Source organism: Setaria viridis, chromosome 2 (assembly GCF_005286985.2).
Source record: "Setaria viridis chromosome 2, Setaria_viridis_v4.0, whole genome shotgun sequence".
Taxonomy (NCBI): domain Eukaryota; kingdom Viridiplantae; phylum Streptophyta; class Magnoliopsida; order Poales; family Poaceae; genus Setaria; species Setaria viridis.
Window position 1 is genome coordinate 23,706,668 of NC_048264.2, and position 21,881 is coordinate 23,728,548.

The 21,881-nt window shown below is 45.7% G+C and overlaps 2 protein-coding genes across 2 annotated transcripts; one reads left to right on the top strand and one right to left on the bottom strand.

The window, feature by feature from the left end:
- Positions 1–368: 368 nt before the first annotated feature.
- Positions 369–3,690, bottom strand: LOC117843732 (ubiquitin-conjugating enzyme E2 variant 1C). The gene is made up of 4 exons (XM_034724413.2): positions 3,496–3,690; positions 1,567–1,706; positions 858–983; positions 369–756 (listed from the first exon to the last, which is right to left on the bottom strand). Exons 1-4 carry the CDS (start codon positions 3,533–3,535, stop codon positions 616–618), a joined length of 447 nt encoding a protein of 148 aa, XP_034580304.1. The 5' UTR covers positions 3,536–3,690; the 3' UTR covers positions 369–615.
- Positions 3,691–17,701: 14,011 nt separating this feature from the next.
- Positions 17,702–20,182, top strand: LOC117843729 (sugar transport protein MST6). The gene has a single exon (XM_034724411.2). It carries the CDS (start codon positions 18,421–18,423, stop codon positions 19,999–20,001), a length of 1,581 nt encoding a protein of 526 aa, XP_034580302.1. The 5' UTR covers positions 17,702–18,420; the 3' UTR covers positions 20,002–20,182.
- Positions 20,183–21,881: the final 1,699 nt, after the last annotated feature.

Below are 21,881 nucleotides of genomic sequence, written 5' to 3' on the forward strand. Positions count from 1 at the left end.
CAGAACTGGCTACTATATTCCGAGAATTTTCTTTAAGGAAGAGCCATCATGCAGACTTTATTAATTATCAAATATGTTACGTTGACCACGATCCTACTAATGATAAAATATGGAGGACCCAATTGCATACAATCTTATGTAAGAAAGGAATCAAAACCTAGCTATATCATGAGCAGCGTCATTTGCTTCCCTTGGGCAGTACACTGAGCTCTCAATCTTTATTACCTCTGAGCATGAAGATCGCCATTTGCTTCAGACCATATTTGATCCACAATTATGCGAGCTGTGTCAATAAAAACATGCAAGCAACGCTAGGTGAAATGAGATAACTCATTGCAAAGAACCATATATGCAAGAAACAGCAGCAATTGACCAACAGCAATTTCTTGGATTACACATCCTTCACGACCGTTTCATTCCATCCCATTAGCAACCACCAGGCAAATTACAAGGAACAAAGCTCACCCGATACATTATCAAGGTGGTTAACAGATAGTAGGCACACAATACTAGAAATCAATCATAGGCACAAGGTGCCGAAGCTGTTTTTTGGAGTCACCATGGATGCACAGGAGTTGTTGCTGTTGGATCCCGATATGGCCAGCAAACACTTTTTCAGAAGAATGTCCCCTCTGGAGGCTGCACTAGCTTGCGGTTCTGTGGTGACGCCATCTCTTTCTTGAGCTGGGTTAGAATGTACTCCATTGTGTACTCACGCTGCCAGTTTGCCAGCACACTGAACTTCTTCGGGTCAACCTACATGCCCACCAAAAAAAGGGATGTATCAATCAGAAAGTATCCTAAACATCAAATGTGAAAGTTATATTCTGCATGAACCACTGTAAGACAGTTGTTACCGCTCCAGTCTCATGATTAACACATGTCATGTTTATTCTTGAATGAAATCTAACAGATGGTGGCTTCTCAGGGTAGTCCTTGTCACAGAACAACTTCAGCTGGTAGATACGACCCTCATGGACAGTCTGCCAGTTGACGAAGATGCAGGAGTGTAAGACAACTCAATAAAGAAGTAATAACTGAAAGAAGTCATTACAAAATGAACAGAGTGCAACCTTTTACTACTTCTATCTTATATTTTAAGCAGAGTGCATACTTCCAATATGTGTTGGAACATGTAAGTGGCTTTGCAGGCCTTGTGTGAAAATTGGAAGGAAGTTGAAAGGCTGAAGAGCATCTCTACATATAAGTTTTATGTCGTGACTCTCTTCATGCATATATTGCAGCCTGTCAGTTGTTTAATTTTTCCACTAACAAAGACCAAGGCAAATGAAGGTAAATGCACTATTAAAGGAAGAACAACATAAAAGAGGTATATATAGATTTTCAGCTCTTTTTTAAGAAAAAATTCATATTTGCATTCTTTCCTGGGCTCTAGTGGTTAGGAAACCAGATTTGATTTGAATTCAATAAAATCAAAACAACAAAAATGACACTTATAAATTCTTAACCAAAACCTACAAACCAAATTTTCTGACCCAGGTTATAGAGAGGAAAAGGGGAATATACTAATGGATGGATTTAGAGTAAAGAGAGCCATAATCTCACGTTATGTGGGCCGATGATTGTGCCAGTCCATGACCTCATGTAGATGTCATCTGCATCATCCATGCCATAGCTCACTGTACCATCTCCAATGCCCTTCTCCCCACGCTCAAGCTCTTCTAGCAGTCTGAAGTTCCGAGGAACTGCGGGCATTTTACATTTTAGTCAGCTCCAGTAATGTAATAAACTTTTGATACCTATATACATGCAGTTTCTTCTGCCATTGGGAAAAAAGAAGGAATAGTATCCTCCGTAATTGAATCAAAGATAATTAAAAGTTAGCCATAAATATGCAACCTGTTTGTGCAGAATGTGAACTCATAAAATAAAATATCTGCTTCTAGGAATGAAAAAAAAAATGCAAAACAGACTCAGTGCATTATTCTGTAACAGGTTTCATTTGAACAACAATAGCTGAGTTATTATTTGCACGCGATCCAAAAGAAATGGAGTTGTTGGCAACAAGGGTCCAAGGATTGGTCCTACTATGCAAACATAGAGAAAAACAGAAAGTACAAAAGTATTAGAAATTGCTGCTTATAAAAAAATACTATATACATAAAGCGAAGCAATTTGATTTGTGGTTGGGAAAAGAAGGAAATCAAAGAGTGATCAAGCAGCCTTGCAAGAAAAACCCGCACTCAATAACCATCTGATCTCTTCTCAATACCGAGAGAATTTGTGATTAACACCACATGTACACGTGCCCAAAAACAAAGGCAACAAAAGAGGAGTGGCTATATACAATGTTAGAAATGCATAGCGTATTTTTGTGGTCATGGGTTCTTCTCTGATAATTCTAAAAGTGGGCGGTACCATATATTTGGATGTCTCCTGTAAGGCACTTGAATCCTAAGAACAAAAGGGATATTACGGTTTTCTTATAAACAGCTGCAATACATTTGGCGATCATCTCAGCACAACAATTTTTGCTTAGATCCACAGAACAACAAATATACACAGCACAGGTAGAATAATAGTGGTGGCGGTGACAGCACAATAGTCAGTGTGCAGCATAAGCTAAATGCCTAAATTGTGTACAGACTGTGGTACAAATTATATATATCCCCAATTCACAGCTCAAAGGGATACCTAATGGAAAATACACCTGTGGTATCGTATATTTGGATGTCTGCTGTAAAGCACTCAGAAATCCTAAGAACATAAGAGATATTCTGGTTTGCTTGTGAACATCTGCAACACAGTTGGTGATTACCTCATCTAAAGAAGCTAGTTTAGATCCTCAGCACAACAAATATAAGCAACATGGCTAGAATAAGAATGGTGATGGCACAAAAGTATGTGTGCAGCACAAGCTAAATGCCTAAATCGTGTACAGGTTTCTCAGTTCAAAAGGAACCCGAGCAAGAATACCCATTCTCTGCTTTTATGAGTAACAAGGCACCAATCAGCGTAGCACATGTACACACGCTTTGGTAGGCACCTAGAGCTATGAGCACTATGTACAACAAAGAGACAAATTATTGGAAAATAGCACGTCCATCTGATGTATCCCCTCTCTAGTCTTTTCTAAGAATTAAATGTCGTAAATCGCATTCACCACTTGGAATTCCTCCGCATGTATTACAAATCCCACCTCCCCAAATAAAGCAAAATACATAACGACTGATGCAAGCCCACCGCCACAGCACAGGCCGTAGTTTCGTCGCGCCTTCGATCTAAATTCGCCGGAGGACAACATCTGTGGCCAGTCAATTAACACGTCCGACCGCTTGGAATCCCCAAAATTCCCCGCGATCCGCGTGGTACGAGCGGGAAGCGCGCCGGCGTCGGGCCAAGAGGCAACCAGATCAGACCCGCAGCGGAGCACAAGATGAGGCGGGCACGACCGAACCGCGCGATTTTTCGGATAAAAATCGCGAGCAAAAATACGGAGCGAGATGGAACGGAGGAGGGGGATCGCTTGCTCACCGACGACGCCCGATCCGGCGGCGGAGCTTCCTGGCGTCATCGCCGGTGGATCGGCGGCGGCCGAGAGAGGCCGGGGAAGGAGATGGGGTTGGGTTTGGGGCTTGTTCGATCGCCTTGGATGGGAGAAGGGGGAAAGTGGTTCCACGCCGAAGCGAAGCTTCTCCTGATGTTGCCTTTGCTTACTCCTTCGGCCCCGAGTCCCCAACGGCGAGCGCAACGGAACGGAATTTATTTTTGGGCCGGCTACGCACCGTTGGATTCGGCATCAACGGCTCCTGTGGAGGAAGGCACGAGAAGCAGAGATCGGGGTGAATGGAAGATCGGGATTATTTCGTGTTTACTAAACGAACAAATGTTTGATGATAACTTTAGGTTTATTTTAAAATTGAAATAATCAGAAATAATATCATAATTTTTCTCTATGAACCTAGCAAAATCTACGCCGGCTGCCCCGCGTCGCTCACGTGGGCAACGCAGGGGCAACAGCACCACGCGCCACTAGCCTCCTCCCTTTCTCGACTAATGGCCGCCACCGCTAGGCTCCTCCCACATCTCTCTCCCGTCCCTATTCTCTCCACCCTACTTTACCACACAAAGTCTAGGTTGTCATGGACATTACCTCATGTTCACCTCCATCCCACTTGCACGTCGTCAGCCACTAGCTGCTGCCTTCCCCTACTGGACTCGGATGTTGGGAGCCGGATCCACCGCCCCTAGGTCCGGATCCGCACGGCCCCGATCTTGAGGGGCTTGCTCACGTTCGTTGCCAACCCTGATCACCGGTGAGTCCACCCCTAGTTGCCGGGATGGAGTGGCTGGATCCGTCTCTCTGTGGCTTGGATCTATACAGCCCTACCCGTACAACCGGTGGTGCCACCCACCACCCCCGCTAGGTTGCTCGGCTAGGCTAGCATGATGCCGCCATGTGCGAGGGGCATGCGAGCCTTGCCCAATGACTTTCCTGGTCCACAGCGGCTCGAAATTAGATCTACACTTTTGCAGCCCCCACCGACCATCGTTGAGGACTTGTTGCGGCCATTTCGACCCCAGCTCGTTGTGTGGTAGCGGCATGTGGGGTCAGTGCCCATGGCTAGTGGTGCCCCCTCATGCATCATGGTGGCTTGCTTGGGGAATAGGGCGTAGGCGAAAGCCTTACCCACTTGCCGGCTGTTGACAACTACATCCTCGGGTGCCGCTTACCTCCTAGGAGGCGCCAATCATTTACCCCTCTGCCCCTCCCTCCTCTTACCATCAAGGGCGGAGCTAGGTTATATGTGCTGGGTGCAGCCACACCAAGAAAAATTTCGTAGTCTCTTATCATCTCTAAATTTTCACCATGTTAAATTGAATGTTTATGTGTGTTGTGAAGGTGTCGCGCTGTAGCGGAACCATCCGACTTAAACTAGCTTAAGTGCGCCTAATCGCTGTTGGAACAACAATTATCTAAAACACATTTTAAACAATTTAAATCTGATAGTCCATCGAGTGTCCTCAGGACGCCTCGAATCATCCACAACTTGAATCTTTGTCGTACATCAAGATTGCTTCCACGATGGGAAAGCATCAACAAACATTTTTAAAGTTACAAATTATTACAAACCATAGATTGAAATAAATTTAAAGTAGTTAAACCATTCTAAGAGTTTCAAATTTAAATAAGTCTAGAGTTTCAAATTTAAATAAGTTGGGAAGTAAAGTAATTAAACAATTATGTTCAACACTAAGGCATTATGAGACCCGAAAAATACCCTAGTTCTTCGGGAGGAAGCTCGGGGCCTTCCTCTTCAGTAGATTGCTGCTACATGTTTGAAAACAACAACATAGGATCCCCTGAGTACAAAGGTACTCAGCAAGACTGACTCGTCTAACCAGTATAAATAAACTAAAATAAAGTTCCAATGAGTATGATAGCCTTTTAGATAGCCTTTTAGTGTATTGGACAACTCAACATTTTGCGAAAAGCTTACTACTTGTGAAACCTTAGTTTTATGATGTTAACCACAATTAGGTCTTACCTAACCAGACTAGATGAATAAAAATATTTTGATCAATCAAGTGGAACTAATATCATACAACAATATTAATTCAAGTGCATTCATAACCGAGAATTGTGGCGATCTGGACCGATTTACATCCTGCAGGAGATACCTAATCACCAGATATACACAACTGATCGGGTTGCACATAACAACCTTTCGATTAGTCGTACCCAAAGACTGGAAATATAGTTACCCGAACCCAGGGACGCACCCCCATATGGGACTTCACGTCTGGCCTGATCTCCATATGAGTTTCAGGCTATGCACCAGCCCTTCCACTGCACGCCAAGCACGAGTAAGGATATTTCTACTCAAAGAGCCAACTAACCTACCGGGCTTTGCTGGTCCCATAAACAGTAAGCAACCAGGTAATATCAGTTGATCAAAGGTTAATACAATGAACGAGCCTTAATTCATTAAGCGAGTATACGGAACTACAGAACTCAAGACTTCTTTCTCGATTCCATCCAAGCTTTCGTCCACTATTTTCACAATAGATCATTTCCTTCATACAAACATGTATGAACAAATTACCTCAGGTTGCTGAGCACCAGAGATACTTAGAATGGCAAAGATGTCCTTAATAAACAAGGTCGGATTGTGCATAAAAGTAAGGTTTCAATCAACTTCTAAACCTAATGCATAAACAAGGAAATAACCATTAATTTGGACACATGAATAGTAATTTGGACACATAAATAGTAATTTTTGAAATTAGATAGGTGTAGATGCTCCGGGGCTTACCTGGGGTCACAAAATGTTAGTTCCTGCGGAAAACCCTTCAGCAACTTCAACACCCTCCTCGAACTCCTGAGAATCTTCAGATAAATCCATTAATTTGGACACATGAATAGTAATTTGGACACATGAATAGTAATTTTTGAAATTAGATAGGTGTAGATGCTCCGGGGCTTGCCTAGGGTCACAAAATGTTAGTTCCTGCGAAAAATCCTTCAATAAAATGAGCAACTTCAACACCCTCCTCGAACTCCTGACAATCTTCAGACAAATCCACAAAATCCACTTCAGGACAAAATCCACTTCAGGAGTTTCAGGTTCTACGATATGATGCCACTTCAGAACAAAATCCACTTCAGGAGTTTCAGGTTCTACGATACAATGCAAGTCACAGTTAGGATATGCAACAGTTAGGATATGCAAAACCTTTTTGACACACTAACTGTACAACTTATCAACTTATCTTCATGATAAAGTTGCAGGTCAACACTAACTACCCATAAAATATTAACCCACAATTTAATTTCTTACTAACCTAACTTAAGCCTTTTCTTTTATTTAGAAAAGTATTATAAATAATTTCTAATCTTAAAACCTAATTCCTATGGATTAATAAATATTTGTGAATAATAAAATATTATTCAAAATTTATACATTTTATAAATGTTAAGTATTTATATACATACCTTAAACAAAGGCACTAAATAAATACCTAATTTTTATTATCTTTTCCTAGGATTTAAGAATTTTTAATGAATAAATGAAAATAAAATACATCTAATAAAATTAGTTTTACTAATTTTGGATATTTCTACAAATTAAAATGAATTAAATACGAAAAATGAATTTAAAACTAATTTTTGAACACCTAAACCATTTTCCCAGAAAACCCCCTTGGAGACTCTCTTTTCTCACCCGAACTCCACCTAGCCGAGGTCACTGACGTGCGGGCCCCCGAGTCAAGCCACAGCTGCTCGACCCTTGACCGTGGGTGCCCAGCGGGTCAGAGCAAAAGCTCACCGTGAGGGTGGTCACGGCGGCCGGCGGATGGGAAGGGCGGCGGAATCGGCCTCGCCGGTGATGAGTTGCAGAAGAGAGGGATGTGGGGTGGATTTTAAGTGGTGGAGGAACTGTGGAAACAAGGAATCGAAGCGGAAGGCAGCAGAGCGCACGGAATTGAACGCGAGATGAAGTTCTGTTCTTGCGTGCGTGAACAAGATGGAATTAATCAAGCTTGGCGCGGCGGTTGATTTTGTGGTTGATTGATGCAGTGTTCAAGCTTGTGGTGTTGCAGAGAAGCCATGGACAAAAGAAACTGGACGGCGGAGGAGCTGAGCTTGCAAAATTGCACGGTGGCGGTGGACTGGTGGAGCTCGGTGTTCTTGCGGCAGAAGAAAGGAGAAAGAGATGAGCTCGTTGACGCCTCTGGCCTATTTATACGCAGGAGGTAAGGTTTTCCGTGGCTTGACAGCAGCTGCTTGATGAGGTGCTGCGCTGGCGCTTGCAAACGACACGTGTTGCGATGGACTAAAGCGGCGCCGCAAGAGAGGCGGCAAGGAGGCGATTGCGTCGACCGTAAGCAAGAGAGGCGGCCAGCAGACTTGCAGATCAAGGTTCAGCTCCTCCCTTTGAGATGCAGTTTGCCCACTGAAATTCTTCCAAAACTGAATATCAACTTGCTGTACACCTTTTTCAACTTTTGTAGCTGATGTATAGAGCTATAAGTGATAGATAGGTCTTTTGTCCCAAGGATCAACAGATTTGCAGATAAAAATCTCTGATTTTTAGGCAGAACACGAGCTCATACTGAACCTTTGAGCCTGTTCTTCAGTTACTCCCGTCAATACAAAGTTCAAACTTTGAGCTCACATTTAAATATTTAAACCTCCTTTTTCTTGTACAATAGCTACTGACATTGGTTAACCATAGATTCTACGGTGGACAACTGTTACAACAGTTGATATCCGGAGGGCGCTGGGAGCTTCCCGTCGGTGACCACCCCGGTCCCGACGTCCACTTCTCCGACGACGGTCGCCCGGCTCGTGGGTCTTTCATCATCCCTAGTGGCCTGCCTCCCTTTGGCTGGTGTTTTCCCCCTTCTCCTGGTTCATTTTGGGTAAGATCCCATGGCTTCTTTCAAGTTTGTGCAGAGTCATGGCATTGCCTTCGCTGCTAAGGTGAGAGATCTGCTCGGATCCCAAGTGGTTCATCCTCCGTCTTCTCAGCAGCAAGGTTTTTCTCTGGTGATAGCTTTCAGCAGGAACAACTTCAGATTGACTCCGGCTTCTGTGAGTCATTGCCTTCAAGCAGTTCTTGGCGGGCATGCTTCTGGTCTTCATGTTTCTCACCTGGATCAACAAGTTTACAAGTTTCATGTGTCCTCCAAACATGTTGGCTTTCTTTGTCTGGATCTCAAGGATTTTTCTTGTGATGGTTTTCATGTTGGGTTTTTCTTCAACAATTCCTCCGGTTTAGCGCATGCATACACCTTTGCCAAGAAATATTCTGGATCTGCTTATCACTGGGAGCTTGTGCGCCCCAGAAAAGGAAAAGCAGTTTCTCTTATATCTGATGAGTCGAACTTGAACTCTAATAGCTTTTGGAATGTTGAATTCAAGAATGCTGCTAGTTATGGTAAGATGACTCAAGCTTTCTCTGGTCATCGATCTAATGGAAGCTCTTCTCAAGCAGTTAAGGATTTTCGTGCTGACAGTTCGCCTTCTTTGGCATCAAAAGCTCATCTTTCTTCTGGTTCTTCTCGGTCTTTTGTGGATGTTGTTAAGATGAATTCGGGTAACACTGTTCCTCTCTCTGGTGCCAATTTGGTCCCCCTCAGACGTCGATCAATCCATCGCAATTCGGTCTCTCTTGGTGGCGCCAAGTTTAATCCTAGACCTTCTTTTTTAGCCCCTAAGAAAGCCAGGCCTTCAGTGTTCCAACGTCTAGTTTTTCCAAATTCAAATCGGTCAAGGTTGCTGGAAAATAGGTCGGCCGTAGCCTGTTGGCCGATAGCTTCTAGGATCTTTAGCTCTGCCTTAGCTGGAAGCAGAGATCTCATGTGTTCCCGATGCCTATCTCCCAACCACCAAAGATCCTCCTGTGTCAACCGTATCTGTTGCTGGCACTGTAAAAAGAAGGGTCACACCCGTAATGACTGCAAACTTTACCACGATCTCCAAAGCTTCATTAAACGTTGTGGTTCGGCTGCGCTTTTTCCCCAAGCCTCTCAGCTGGTGACTGGCCCTCTGATTGCCATCTCACCTGGTTCAAGGCCGGCCCATCTTCAGGCCAGCGGCCCACTTCACCCGCCCAACCTTTTGCCCCCCCCCGGCTGGCATCGCAACCGTCGCTCCTGCTCTGACCCCTTCGTCTTCGTTGGGTCCCCCCCTTTGCGACAGCTCTCCCCAACCTCAGTGAACCTCCACACCTACCACCCACTGTCACTCCCCCCAGCACCCATGGCTTTTCTCAATGTAGACCCTCAGCCGATGATGCTCGCCGGTTTCAATAGGGTCATCATTCAAGGCTGCCAACAGTTTGCTAGGGTTGTTATCCCCCGGGCGACTCCAAGAAATGAGAATCTGGCAATTGTCACTGTGACAAATCTTCCCCCTGGTGAGATCCTCTTTGGTCCTCTGCGCAATGTCATCTTGCAGTTCTTGGAACATGATTTGGGTCTAGAGGTTCTAGATATCCAGCGTTGTCCTTTTGGAAGGGGGCAAGCTTACGTTCGGCTGGGTCGACCGTCAGATAGAGATGCCTTGATTGCCCAAAGTCCCCATTTCCGCAATGGGTTCGCCTTTTCTTTTGTACAGCACAACAGAGCTGCTAATGCTAGAAGGGTTAATTTCAACAGAGAATGCTGGTTAATGCTCATTGGGTTTCCTCTGGATAGCTGCTCAATCCGTGAAATTGAAGTTGCCATCCGGTCCTTTGGCAGAATGATCCTTTGGCAAAAAGATAATGTGCTGGCAAGAATAATTATAAAAGCAAGAGTGACGGAGCTCATTGATATACCGCATTATCTTATCTTATCTAAGGGAGATGATTTCGAAGGGGTCTCGTACACGGTTCAATGTGAAATTTTATAGCAGAATTTGTTGGGGGGTCTACTGCAGGATGAGGATATACCCCCAGGTGGGCTAGATGACAATTTTGTGCTTCCAGGCATCCAGCCTCAAGCTCCACCAAATCAGCTCGGTGACTTTCAGAACCCAGCCTTTCATCAGGATGAGGGTATTCCTGATCTGAATGACAACCCAATACAGGACAATCAGAACAATCAGGAAGATGAACTCATGGATGAAATAGGTGAAGAGGAAGAAATAGATGATGAAGTCATGTTAGATATTCTTTTGGAGGAAGCTCAGGCAATACACCAGGAAGAAGAGCCGCAAATGGAACTGGATCTTCACCTTCACTTGTCTCCATCGCTTCAGGCTTCTCCATCCCCTGACCTGGATGCTCCACTGCTACCTATGGTTGTCTTCAATGAGGGATTACCCCAAGCAATAGTGCAAGATCCCATTGCACCACCCCCCCAACAAATGGGTCAGCCTTTGGATTTTCATGCACAGCATTTGGGGGCTCAACAGGGAAACTTGGTCCAAATGGGGGCTCAGGAAGGGAACCAGGATGTCCAGGAGGTGGTCCTTGGGCTGCCAGCTCCTATTCAGGAGGAAGTGATCTTCGGTCAGAACGTGGCCCAGGAGGGTCATATGTTCGTTAACCTCAACATAAATATGGTCTTCACTCAAGACCAGCATGTGAACCACAACCACCTGCCCAAGAATGTCAAGGACAGAATGTCCTCGCTTTTACCAGACTGCCTTTCCCTACCCAATGATTTTAATATGGAAAAACGAAGGTCTTGCCTGAACCCCAATATTTTCAGACTTTGGGCCCAACATTTCTCTCCTGTTGGCTGTCCTGAGCAGGTGACCCAGATACCTTCTGATTGGGCTGCTTTCTTCATCAACATGCTCATGTCTCCAGAACACTTTAACTGGGCCAAGCAGTTTCTGGCCTCCAAGACCTGGGAATTTTTGCTCTCGTGCTCCAACTCAACAGCTATGATGGCCTTCGCAATACCTTTGAAATGTCCAAGCTCTAGCCCCCTCATCTGCTCGCTCCCTCAGGAAGAGGTGGGAACTTCGACCCCTGGAATTAGCAAGACAGATGAAGCTGAAATGAAGGGAGCAAGGACACACAAAAGAGCCAGAATCCGATTGGGTACAAAGGCCACACCGGAGTGTGAATCCTCGGTTAGAAGGAGTGACCGCATCAAAGCTAAGAACAAAGGCTTCCGCAGATCTTCTTGCCAGGACAATACCTGCTTAGCTTGCAATGCTTGCCCGCCAACAATCAACGCTGAAGTCATTCAGAGCTTAGGAACAAAGGTTTGTGCGCTCGACAGATCCAAGGTATGCCCGAGAAAGTTGCTCTCCAACCCTTGATCTCAGATGCCAATCGGGAAGATGATGGACGGAAGACGCACTGAAGCTTCCAGCAAGGGGAATGAGGCCCTGTCAGAAGTCTCGTCCAATAGTTCTACTGGCGCATAAGGCGACCCGAAGCTGCTAAATTGAACTTGTCTTTTGTTGATTACTGGGGTTTTCTTTGGAGCCGCTTGATTAGTGCCTCTCTAATGAACTTTGTTATGTTATCCCTTGAACCTTTTATGGCTCCTCTTGCTAGTGGTCGGATTTGTTCTTTGACAGATTTTGGGCTATATCTGCTTCAGACTTTTGTTCATCAGTGGTGCCTTTTTTATACTCCTTTTGCTTATTGCCTCCTATGCTTCACTAAGCTAGGCGTAAAGGCACAGATGACTCACCTCTTCGTTTAAATGACTGCTAAAAGATCTTGGAATATTTTGTCTTGGAATGTGAGGGGTATCAACTCTGTGACTAGATGGAATGCTATCAGAAGCAAAATAGCTGAATCTAAGTCTGATATTATTTGCTTACAAGAAACTAAAAGAGACTCTTTCTCTAAAGCCTATCTTAAGAACTTCTGCTGCTCAAAATTTAACCAGTACGATTTCGTTCCGTCAAATGGGAATTCAGGAGGTCTGTTGGTCATTTGGAACAACGATAAACTCAGAGGTGAACCTCTTTTTCAAAATAGATTTGCTCAGTCCATCGAGTTCCATTGCAAGTCCTCCGGGGATTCCTGGATTATAACAAACATCTACGCACCATGTACCCCAGAAGGAAAATTTGAGTTTTTAAGGTGGTTCAAACGAATTGACATGCCCGATGAGGAACGTTGGTTAGTTGTGGGGGATTTCAATCTTTTGAGAAGGCCAGAGAACAGAAACAAGCCAGGGGGTAATCTCCAAGACATGTTCCTCTTCAACGACGCCATCAGCCGTCTAAGTCTGAATGAAATTCGGTTAAAAGGAGGGAAATACACCTGGACTAACAAACAAGTCAGTCCCCTTCTGGAGAGATTAGACTGGTTTTTCTCTTCCTCATCCTGGATCTCCAAATACCCCAATACCAGCGCCTCTATCCTCTCCAGAGCATAACCCATGTGTAATTTCGGATTCAAACCACATGCCAGTACCCCAACTGTTCCAATTTGAAAACTATTGGTTGCATCATGAGCAATTCCCAGAACTCTTGCAAAGGGGATGGAACTACGATCCCCCTTACAGTGACAAGGCTAGGATCATTGGAGCTAAGTTCAAGAATCTAAGAAAGGAACTAAGATCTTGGAAATCAAATCTACAAAGTTTAGCTAAAACTATTCAAAATACCAAAGATGTGCTTCTCTTCCTTGATGTCATGGAAGAATTCAGAGACCTATCTTTGGATGAATGGAATTTCAGGGTCGTAATTTCATCACATTTGACCTCTCTTTTACAACAACAGAAGATTTACTGGAAGCAGAGAAGCTCTATCAATTGGGTTAAACTGGGAGATGAAAGTACTCGCTTCTTTCATGCAAGAGCCTCTTTTAGAAATAAACTCAATCATATTGCCTGCCTGCAAGATCAAAATGGTCAGCAAATCAAGGATCACCACGCCAAAGCCACCTTGCTGTGGGAAGCCTTCAGAGACAGAATGGGAAGAAGCAATTTCTCTCACATGTACTTTGATCTCCAATCTCTTCTAACTCCCTCAGATCACCTGGATCTTTTAGAAGCACCCTTCTCAAGACAAGAAATTGATCGTATTATTAAGGATTTACCTGCCAACAAATCCCCTGGTCCAGATGGTTTTAATGGTGAATTTTTAAAGAAATGCTGGCATCTGATAGCTCATGATTTCTACTCTCTTTGCGATGCCTTTTATGATGGGGAAGTATGTGTGAGGAGTATCAATTCTTCATATATCACTCTCATTCCGAAAAAGGACTGTCCCTTGGAGGTGGGGGACTTCAGACCAATATCTCTCCTTAACTCAACAATCAAGCTCCTCACCAAAATTCTAGCTGAGAGACTTCAGAAGGTCATCCCAAGGCTGGTTCATAAAAACCAATATGGCTTCATCAAGTCTAGAAGCATTCAGGATTGCCTGGCTTGGGCTTTTGAGTTCTTACACATCTGTAAAGCCTCTAGGAAGGACCTTGTCATTCTTAAATTGGATTTTGAAAAGGCCTTTGATAAAATAGAGCATCGGGCAATATTGGAAATCCTAAAGCATAAAGGTTTCGGGAACAGATGGATTAAATGGATTGAAAGTATTCTTACCTCAGGAACTTCTTCGGTGATTTTGAATGGGGTACCTGGGAAAGTTTTCCATTGCAAAAGGGGAGTCAGACAAGGTGATCCACTTTCCCCGCTCCTCTTTGTGTTAGTGGCAGACCTCCTGCAGTCCATTCTCAACAAAGCCAAAGATGAAGGAATGATCAGACTACCCATTGAAAACGGGGCGGGCACGGATTTTCCAGTTATTCAATATGCAGACGACACCCTGTTAATCATGGAAGCAGATCAAAGTCAACTCCTACACTTAAAATCCGTCCTAGACATGTTTGCAGAATCCACTGGCCTGAAGGTCAACTTTGCTAAAACAGTTATGGTCCCCATCAACACAAGTCCAGAAACCCTGCATGACCTTGCTAACTTGCTCAATTGTCAAGCTGGCTCCCTCCCCTTTACCTATCTTGGCCTGCCCCTGGGAATGACCAAACCGAAGATTGAGGATTTTCTTCCCGTTATTAAGAAGGTAGAAAGGAAGTTGGGTGGTATTTCTACCATGTTATCTCAAGGAGGAAAGTTACAACTTGTCAATTCGGTCTTAACATCAACGGTAATGTTTCACATGGCCACCTTCAAGCTTCCAAAAGGGGTCACTGCCCAGATTGATAAATTTAGAAAGCACTGCCTTTGGCGAGGTTCGGATTTGACATCTAGGAAACCATCTAAAGCGGCTTGGCCTTTGGTGTGCCTGCCCAAGAAACAAGGGGGTTTGGGGGTCATCAACATCAACACTCAAAATGAAGCCCTCCTGCTCAAATTCCTGCATAAATTTTTCTCTAAAGTAGATACTCCCTGGGTACAACTTCTTTGGGAAATTTATTATCAACATGGTAACCTCCCTGGAGGGCGTAGGAAAGGTTCCTTCTGGTGGCGAGACATAGTGAAACTCATTGACCTATACAAGGGGATAGCTTCTGCCAGAGTTTCGGATGGTAGTACAATTTTGTTCTAGAAGGACACTTGGAACAATCATCTCCTATCACGTGATCTTCCACACCTAGCTTCCTTTGCAAAAGATGAAAGAATCACACTCAAGGAGGTTTTACAAGGCCATTTGCTCAATACAGTGCATCTTCCTTTGTCAGCAGAGGCACATGGATAGTTTGCACAATTACAAGAATTCTTACAACAGATTGACAATCCACAGCCTCAAGACCTATGGGTTTACAACTGGGGTAATCCTATCTTTTCAGCTTCCAAGACATACAAAACCCTCATTGGAGAAAGAGGAGCTCACCCGATTCACAGTTGGCTATGGAGATCCAAATGTCAAAACAAGCACAAAGTTTTCTTTTGGTTACTTATCAAAGACAGAGTTAATACCAAAGATGTCCTAAGCAGGAGGTCCATGGTTTTGGAATCCACAACTTGCGAAATGTGCATCCTACAGAAACGTGAGACAGCAACACATCTCTTCCTGCGATGCAATTTTGCTAAGGCCTGTTGGCGCTCGGTTGGCATCACTTACCCTTCCACCAGATCGGCCACCTCCATTTTCAATAGTATTCGAAGACAGCCACATTTACCTTTCTTTATGGAAATCATAATTCTCATGACTTGGAGTATCTGGACAATCAGAAATGATTGGACTTTCAATAATTTGGCTCCGACGATCAGGGACGTCAAAAGGAAATTTGTTTCAGATTTTCGTCTGGTAGCTCTTCATAGGGCTAGGACCCATTTGCAGCTCCCTACGTTAGACTGGGTAGACGCTTTGTAACTTGCTGTTTGAACTCCTTTCTCTCCCTCTCCTCCCTCTGTTTTAGTCTTTGTTTATTTGCTTCGTTTTGTTTTGTACTTGTTTAACTACTTAATATATTCAGTAGGGGTCACCCTCCTGTTTCTTCAAAAAAAAAACCATAGATTCTACAATCCATTTTGCAGGTTATTGGCCAACACTCTTTTGTAGAAAATTTTCAGACTTTGAGCCAAATTTGGCTACTTATTACTGTTTTCAGAGTGCAAAGGCAACTGCCATTCAGTCTGTCAGTGATCACTGGACTTGCAATTTAGTTTGTCAGACAAACCTTAGAGCAGCAACTGGGTTCCATATTTGAGCTTCAAGTCAAATATTCAAACCAACCTTTTCTTGTCAAAGAGCTAATGTCCATTGTTGACTATGTATTATAGATCCCATTTTGCATGTTAAAGTCTAACATCTACATAAAGAATTTTTCACAATCCTGAGCTAAAGTTGGCCAACTATCACTGTTTTTTAGAGCTGAAAGGGCAAGGCCATTCAGTTTGTCAGTAAATTCCAGGACAGTTCAACTTGCAAATTTTGAGCCTCGTTTAAAATTTGAATCCTTTGAATTCTCTAAACAATAACTCCTCCAAATTACACACTGATGGTCCAAGTCCAATTGTAGTCCAAAACATCACACAGCTTAGATGAAAAATCCTTCAGAAATCAATTTCCATGTTGGCTGACTGTCACTGTTTCAGACTTGGACATTTTTCAGATGGTGAATAGTAACATCAAGTCAACCACTTTGATTCTAAATTTGAGATGCCTATGACTTGAATTTGATCTCAAATTTGATTCGTTTGACTTCTAAACACCCTCAGCTCTTGATTCCACATTTTTGTCAAATTTATCCAAATTTGAATCTTTAATTTGAATTTTTGGTCAAATTTGGCTCAAATTTGAACTTGACCCACAATACTTCTATTAATCAAAATTTCACCATTAACATCTTAATAACCATTCTTAGGCCTTTAATAACACGGGGTGTTACACACCCCTGCTGACCATGTGTGCTTTCGAGGTAAAAATCCAGACTGCGTAGATTGAGCAATGGCGGTGCCAATGGCGTCGCTTCCCCTCCCTGGAGGTGCTGTGTTTGAAGCCATGGCAAGGTTGTCACTACTGGTGCTCGTCGGTTTTTCTCATATACATTCATCCAAGGCTGCCTTCATTCAACATATAAGGCTTTCGGCGGGGGCAGTAAATAGAAAGGACTGAAAAAAGGTAAGGAAAAGGAAAAAGTTGCTCGCGCGAGGTCGTGCTCGCGTGTAACACGCGTCCATGCGTGGCCTGCTGTGGCCCATGTTAGGAGATTGGGCTCACGTTGTACGAGCCTTTTTTAATGTGTTTTACATTTTTAAAAATGTGATAACTTTCTTGTGAGATGTTCGTTTTCAATTCCATTTGCACCACTGCGTTCCTTACGATGAGATCTATAAAACTAGACCCATGATGCATATGTTTTGAAATAGTTTCAATATACCGACAACTTATGTTGAATATATAGTAGTTAGTTCTATATTAAGTGTAGCAACTATCTACCAACGAGTTATATACATAAATTGCTAAAAAAGAAATTTTACCTAGAATTCTTACCTATCTTGAGTATCTACTGTGCCATCTTCCTCTCTACATAAATTGTTCTATTGCCCCTATATAACCTGTTCCATTTTCTGTATGTAAGTTGTAATAATATAAAAGTTATCACATGCTCTCTACGTGAAATGATACTAATTATTGTATACAAGTTCTTTACATAAGTAAATATGCTACTAGACATACAAGTTACAGGACCACAACATAGGTTACTATATTTTCATCCACCAATTTATGCGGATAAATAAGACAACTTGTTAGGTCTCGAACTTGTTAGTTCTCGAAATATAATGTAAATATAACTAGCACTACACATAAGTTGATGATAAAAATAAAATTACTTGGAAACCTATGGAAAGTGGGTCTCATTTCGTAGATAAAATTATAAGGAACATAAATGTGGAAACGGATTCGAAATCTGAAGTTTAGTGAGAAAGTTAAAATCACTCAAAGAAAATTGAACAAAAGTAAATAGTACGGCATGATTTGCTCTATGTGACGATAAGAAGCTTGTACTGTTCGCATGCATACAATGGCGCTCTGCTCGCATGCACACAATTTGGTCTGTGTTGTTATTTAAAAAGATTTGCTCTGTGCGCGTGGGGTGTGAGTCCTAGCACTACGCTTATGACTTCTTGCACCGTGAGCAGCTCCGCACTTTGCAGGTCAAGCGATCGCAGTCCCATGGAAAATTACCGGAGCACAGAAAAAAGGTACCTTAATTGATCAAATCAGACACGTGGGCACATATCCGATGTACGGACACGTATAGGAAAAAGAACTCGACACACTACTGTCCAAACCGAACGGATTCGCACGTACGTGCAATTGCTCAGGCCCACTCCCAATCGCTTCTACGAGTCCGAGCAGGAACGTCTGCACGCGCTCGTCGGAATCCTGATCGGAATGATCGTCGCAGCCTCGCTCGTTCCCGGCTCAATAAATCCACGCGACGGCTTCCCTCCAAACCACAACAAACGCAAATCCATGAGCTCGTCTTGCAACTCGTGATCACAAACCAATCGCGTCGCGTTCTTGTGTCCTCGTTGATCGTCTTCGGTCCAGTCTACGAGTGAGTACTTGCGTACGTCGCAATGGCGGTAGGCGCGGTGGTGGCGCCGAGCGCGTCGGGCGGCGGGCGGCCGGACTACCCCGGCAAGCTGACGCCGTTCGTGTTCATGGCGAGTCTGGTGGCGTCGTCGGGCGGGCTCATCTTCGGCTACGACATCGGCATCTCCGGCGGCGTGACCTCCATGGACCCCTTCCTCCTCCGCTTCTTCCCGTCGGTGTACCGGAAGCAGCTGGCGGCGGCGGGCGGCGGCGACCAGTACTGCAAGTTCGACAGCCAGCTCCTGACGCTCTTCACCTCGTCGCTCTACGTGTCCGCGCTCGTCTCCTCTCTCTTCGCGGCCTCCGTCACCCGCCGCTTCGGCCGCAAGTGGTCCATGTTCGCCGGCGGCGCCACCTTCCTCGTCGGCTGCGCGCTCAACGGCGGGGCCGCCAACGTGGCGATGCTCATCCTCGGCCGCGTCCTGCTCGGCGTCGGCGTCGGCTTCGCCAACCAGAGCGTGCCGGTGTACCTGTCGGAGATGGCGCCGGCGCGGATGCGCGGCATGCTCAACAACGGCTTCCAGCTCATGATCACGCTGGGCATCCTCTGCGCCAACCTCATCAACTACGGCGCCGACCGGATCGCCGGCGGGTGGGGGTGGCGCCTCAGCCTCGCGCTCGCCGCCGTCCCCGCCGCCGTCATCACCGTCGGCTCGCTGTTCCTCCCGGACACGCCCAACTCCCTCCTGGAGCGCGGCCGCCCCGAGGAGGCGAAGCGGATGCTGCGGCGCGTGCGCGGCACCGACGACGTGGCCGCCGAGTACGAAGACTTGGTCGCCGCTGGCGAGGCGTCGAGGGCCGTGACCAGCCCGTGGCGCGACATCCTCCGGCGCAAGAACCGCCCGCAGCTGGTGATGGCGGTGGCGATCCCGCTGTTCCAGCAGCTGACGGGCATCAACGTGATCATGTTCTACGCGCCGGTGCTGTTCAAGACGCTGGGCTTCGGCGGCGGCGCGTCGCTCATGTCGGCGGTGATCACCGGCCTCGTCAACCTCGCCGCCACGCTCGTGTCCGTGTTCACCGTGGATCGCCTCGGGCGGCGCGCGCTGTTCTTGGAGGGCGGCGCGCAGATGCTGGCCGGGCAGGTGGCCGTCGGCGCCCTCATCGGCGCCAAGTTCGGGTGGAGCGGCGTGGCGTCGATCCCGGCGGGGTACGCGGCGGCCGTGGTGGTGGTGATGTGCGCCTACGTGGCGGGGTTCGCGTGGTCGTGGGGCCCCCTGGGGTGGCTGGTGCCCAGCGAGGTGATGCCGCTGGAGGTGCGGCCGGCGGGGCAGAGCATCACCGTCGCCGTCAACATGCTCATGACCTTCGCCGTCGCGCAGGCCTTCCTCCCCATGCTCTGCCGACTCAAGTTCCTGCTCTTCTTCTTCTTCGCCGCATGCGTCGTCGTCATGACGCTCTTCGTCGCCTTCTTCCTGCCGGAGACCAAGGGCGTGCCCATCGAGGACATGGCCGGCGTCTGGAAGAAGCACTGGTACTGGAAGCGGTTCGTCGACGACGGCGAGGACGGCGCCGACGGCCGGGGAGACATCGAGATGGGCTGCGGCGGCGAGGCAAAGAACTAGTTTAGCCTAGTTATTCAGATTTTCTTATTGTATAGTCGGAGTTTAATTAGTTTATGTGTTCATAGTACTAGAGTACTCCGTAGCAGCTAGTTTTTACTTTATTCATGACAATGTTCAATACGCATGCTCTATGTTCTTTGAATTTTTAATAAAGATATATTATTGCATTACCTTTTCTCCTTTTACGATAAGCCCTAGTGATTTCACAATGAGCGCTATTGCACATACAACCGTCACACCCTTGCAAGGATCATGTTCACCAAAATATAGCTAGCATCACTAGGCGAATTCCAAGTCGTAACATAGACACATCGACCAATCCTATTATTACAATAACACAAACATATCACATGTTACAAATAAATCCAACAGATGGCAGTCCTTTGAGCAGAATGGAAGCAGAATGCATCAGATCAATCTCGTGTATATCTCTTTTGTGTTCAAACCCTACACGCATAAGAGAGAACAGCATGCAGTGTCAAGTGTCAACACTGACCATGCCAGCCTGAACCTGAAAGGCGCAATGGCAAAAAAAACAGCATATACATATGGTCCTCACCAGGGACTGCAGAGCTGCAGGTGTGACTTTCACACCTTCTGTTAGAAAGGTTACCGGGGACAAGAGGAGGAACGACATCACTGTGGTAACCAAGAAAAGATTAACGGCTTAGTGTAAATCCCACTAGCTAAACTGTTAGTCTGCGGGTGAGCTGGTGAGCAACGGAGCCCATGGAAAAGGGGTAAGATCTTTGTGACTTCAGTCCCGATTAAGATCTCGTTGGTAGGTCGTTAACCCCTTGGTCGCTTCCGTGTGGACTAGTCAGTCTTAGCTAAGGTGGGTAATGGCTTTGTTAGGATCCGCACCGGCACTAAGGTGATCGTGCTGCGGTACCCTACTTGTGGGAAAAGTGTACAATGTCTGTAGAGTTAAAACCTATCCGGGTAGCCGTGTCCACGGCATTGGACGAGTTACGGCTTGGTCACATAACTAGCACGGGAGATGGATGGTTTTTAGGGCGTGTGTTGGATTTTGGAAGTGTTCGGCAGTTGTGCCGTGGGCTATGGCGGATGGGAAGTCCGATAGCAATAAAATATGGATCCTTTGTGGAGGATCAACCCCACTTAATGTTTCGGTTACTAAAGGAAAAGCTTTGCGAAAACTCCTTTGAAAATAAACCCTTGCATGTGTGAAAACCTAGTTTTATGGCAAAATGAACCTTAGCCTTATCCTTGTTAATATCCTGTGCATATTCTTGATTGTATCCCACCTCCGTGGATGGGGTTGGACTCTGTACTCACCCTTCCTTCATTGCTACAGAGGAAGATCCGAACTTCGTCGCCGAGGACTTTGAGTAGGAGGTTGTGTCCGCACCCAACGCTGCCTGTGGTGTTGGCCTTCGCAAGATGCTTCTGCTGCCGTGTAGTCCCGAGTGTTGTCTTTTGGCAGTCGCTTGGCTAGCCATTGTTATTTATCTACTTCTTATCGTGGCGTGGCTTTCACGCCCACTCCCTAAGGAGTTGTACGGCAATTGACATATCTGTTGAATAAATATGTTATCAGCCTCTTGGGACTGATATTTGCATCACATTTAGTCTCCGCTGATGTGGGGACGCTTCAGCGGTCCTGCCCGTACAACCTGTGGTGCCACCCACCACCCCCCACTAGGTTGCTTGGCTAGGCTAGCATGATGCCACCATGTGCGAGGGGCATACGGGCCTTGCTCGGTGACTTTCCTAGTCCACAGCGGCCCGAAATCAGATCTACACTTTTGTAGCCCCCGCTGACCACCGTTGAGGACTTGTTGCGGCCATTTCGACCCCAGCTCGTTGTGTGGTAGCGGCACGTGGGTTCGGTGCCCACGGCCGGTGGTGCCCCCTCA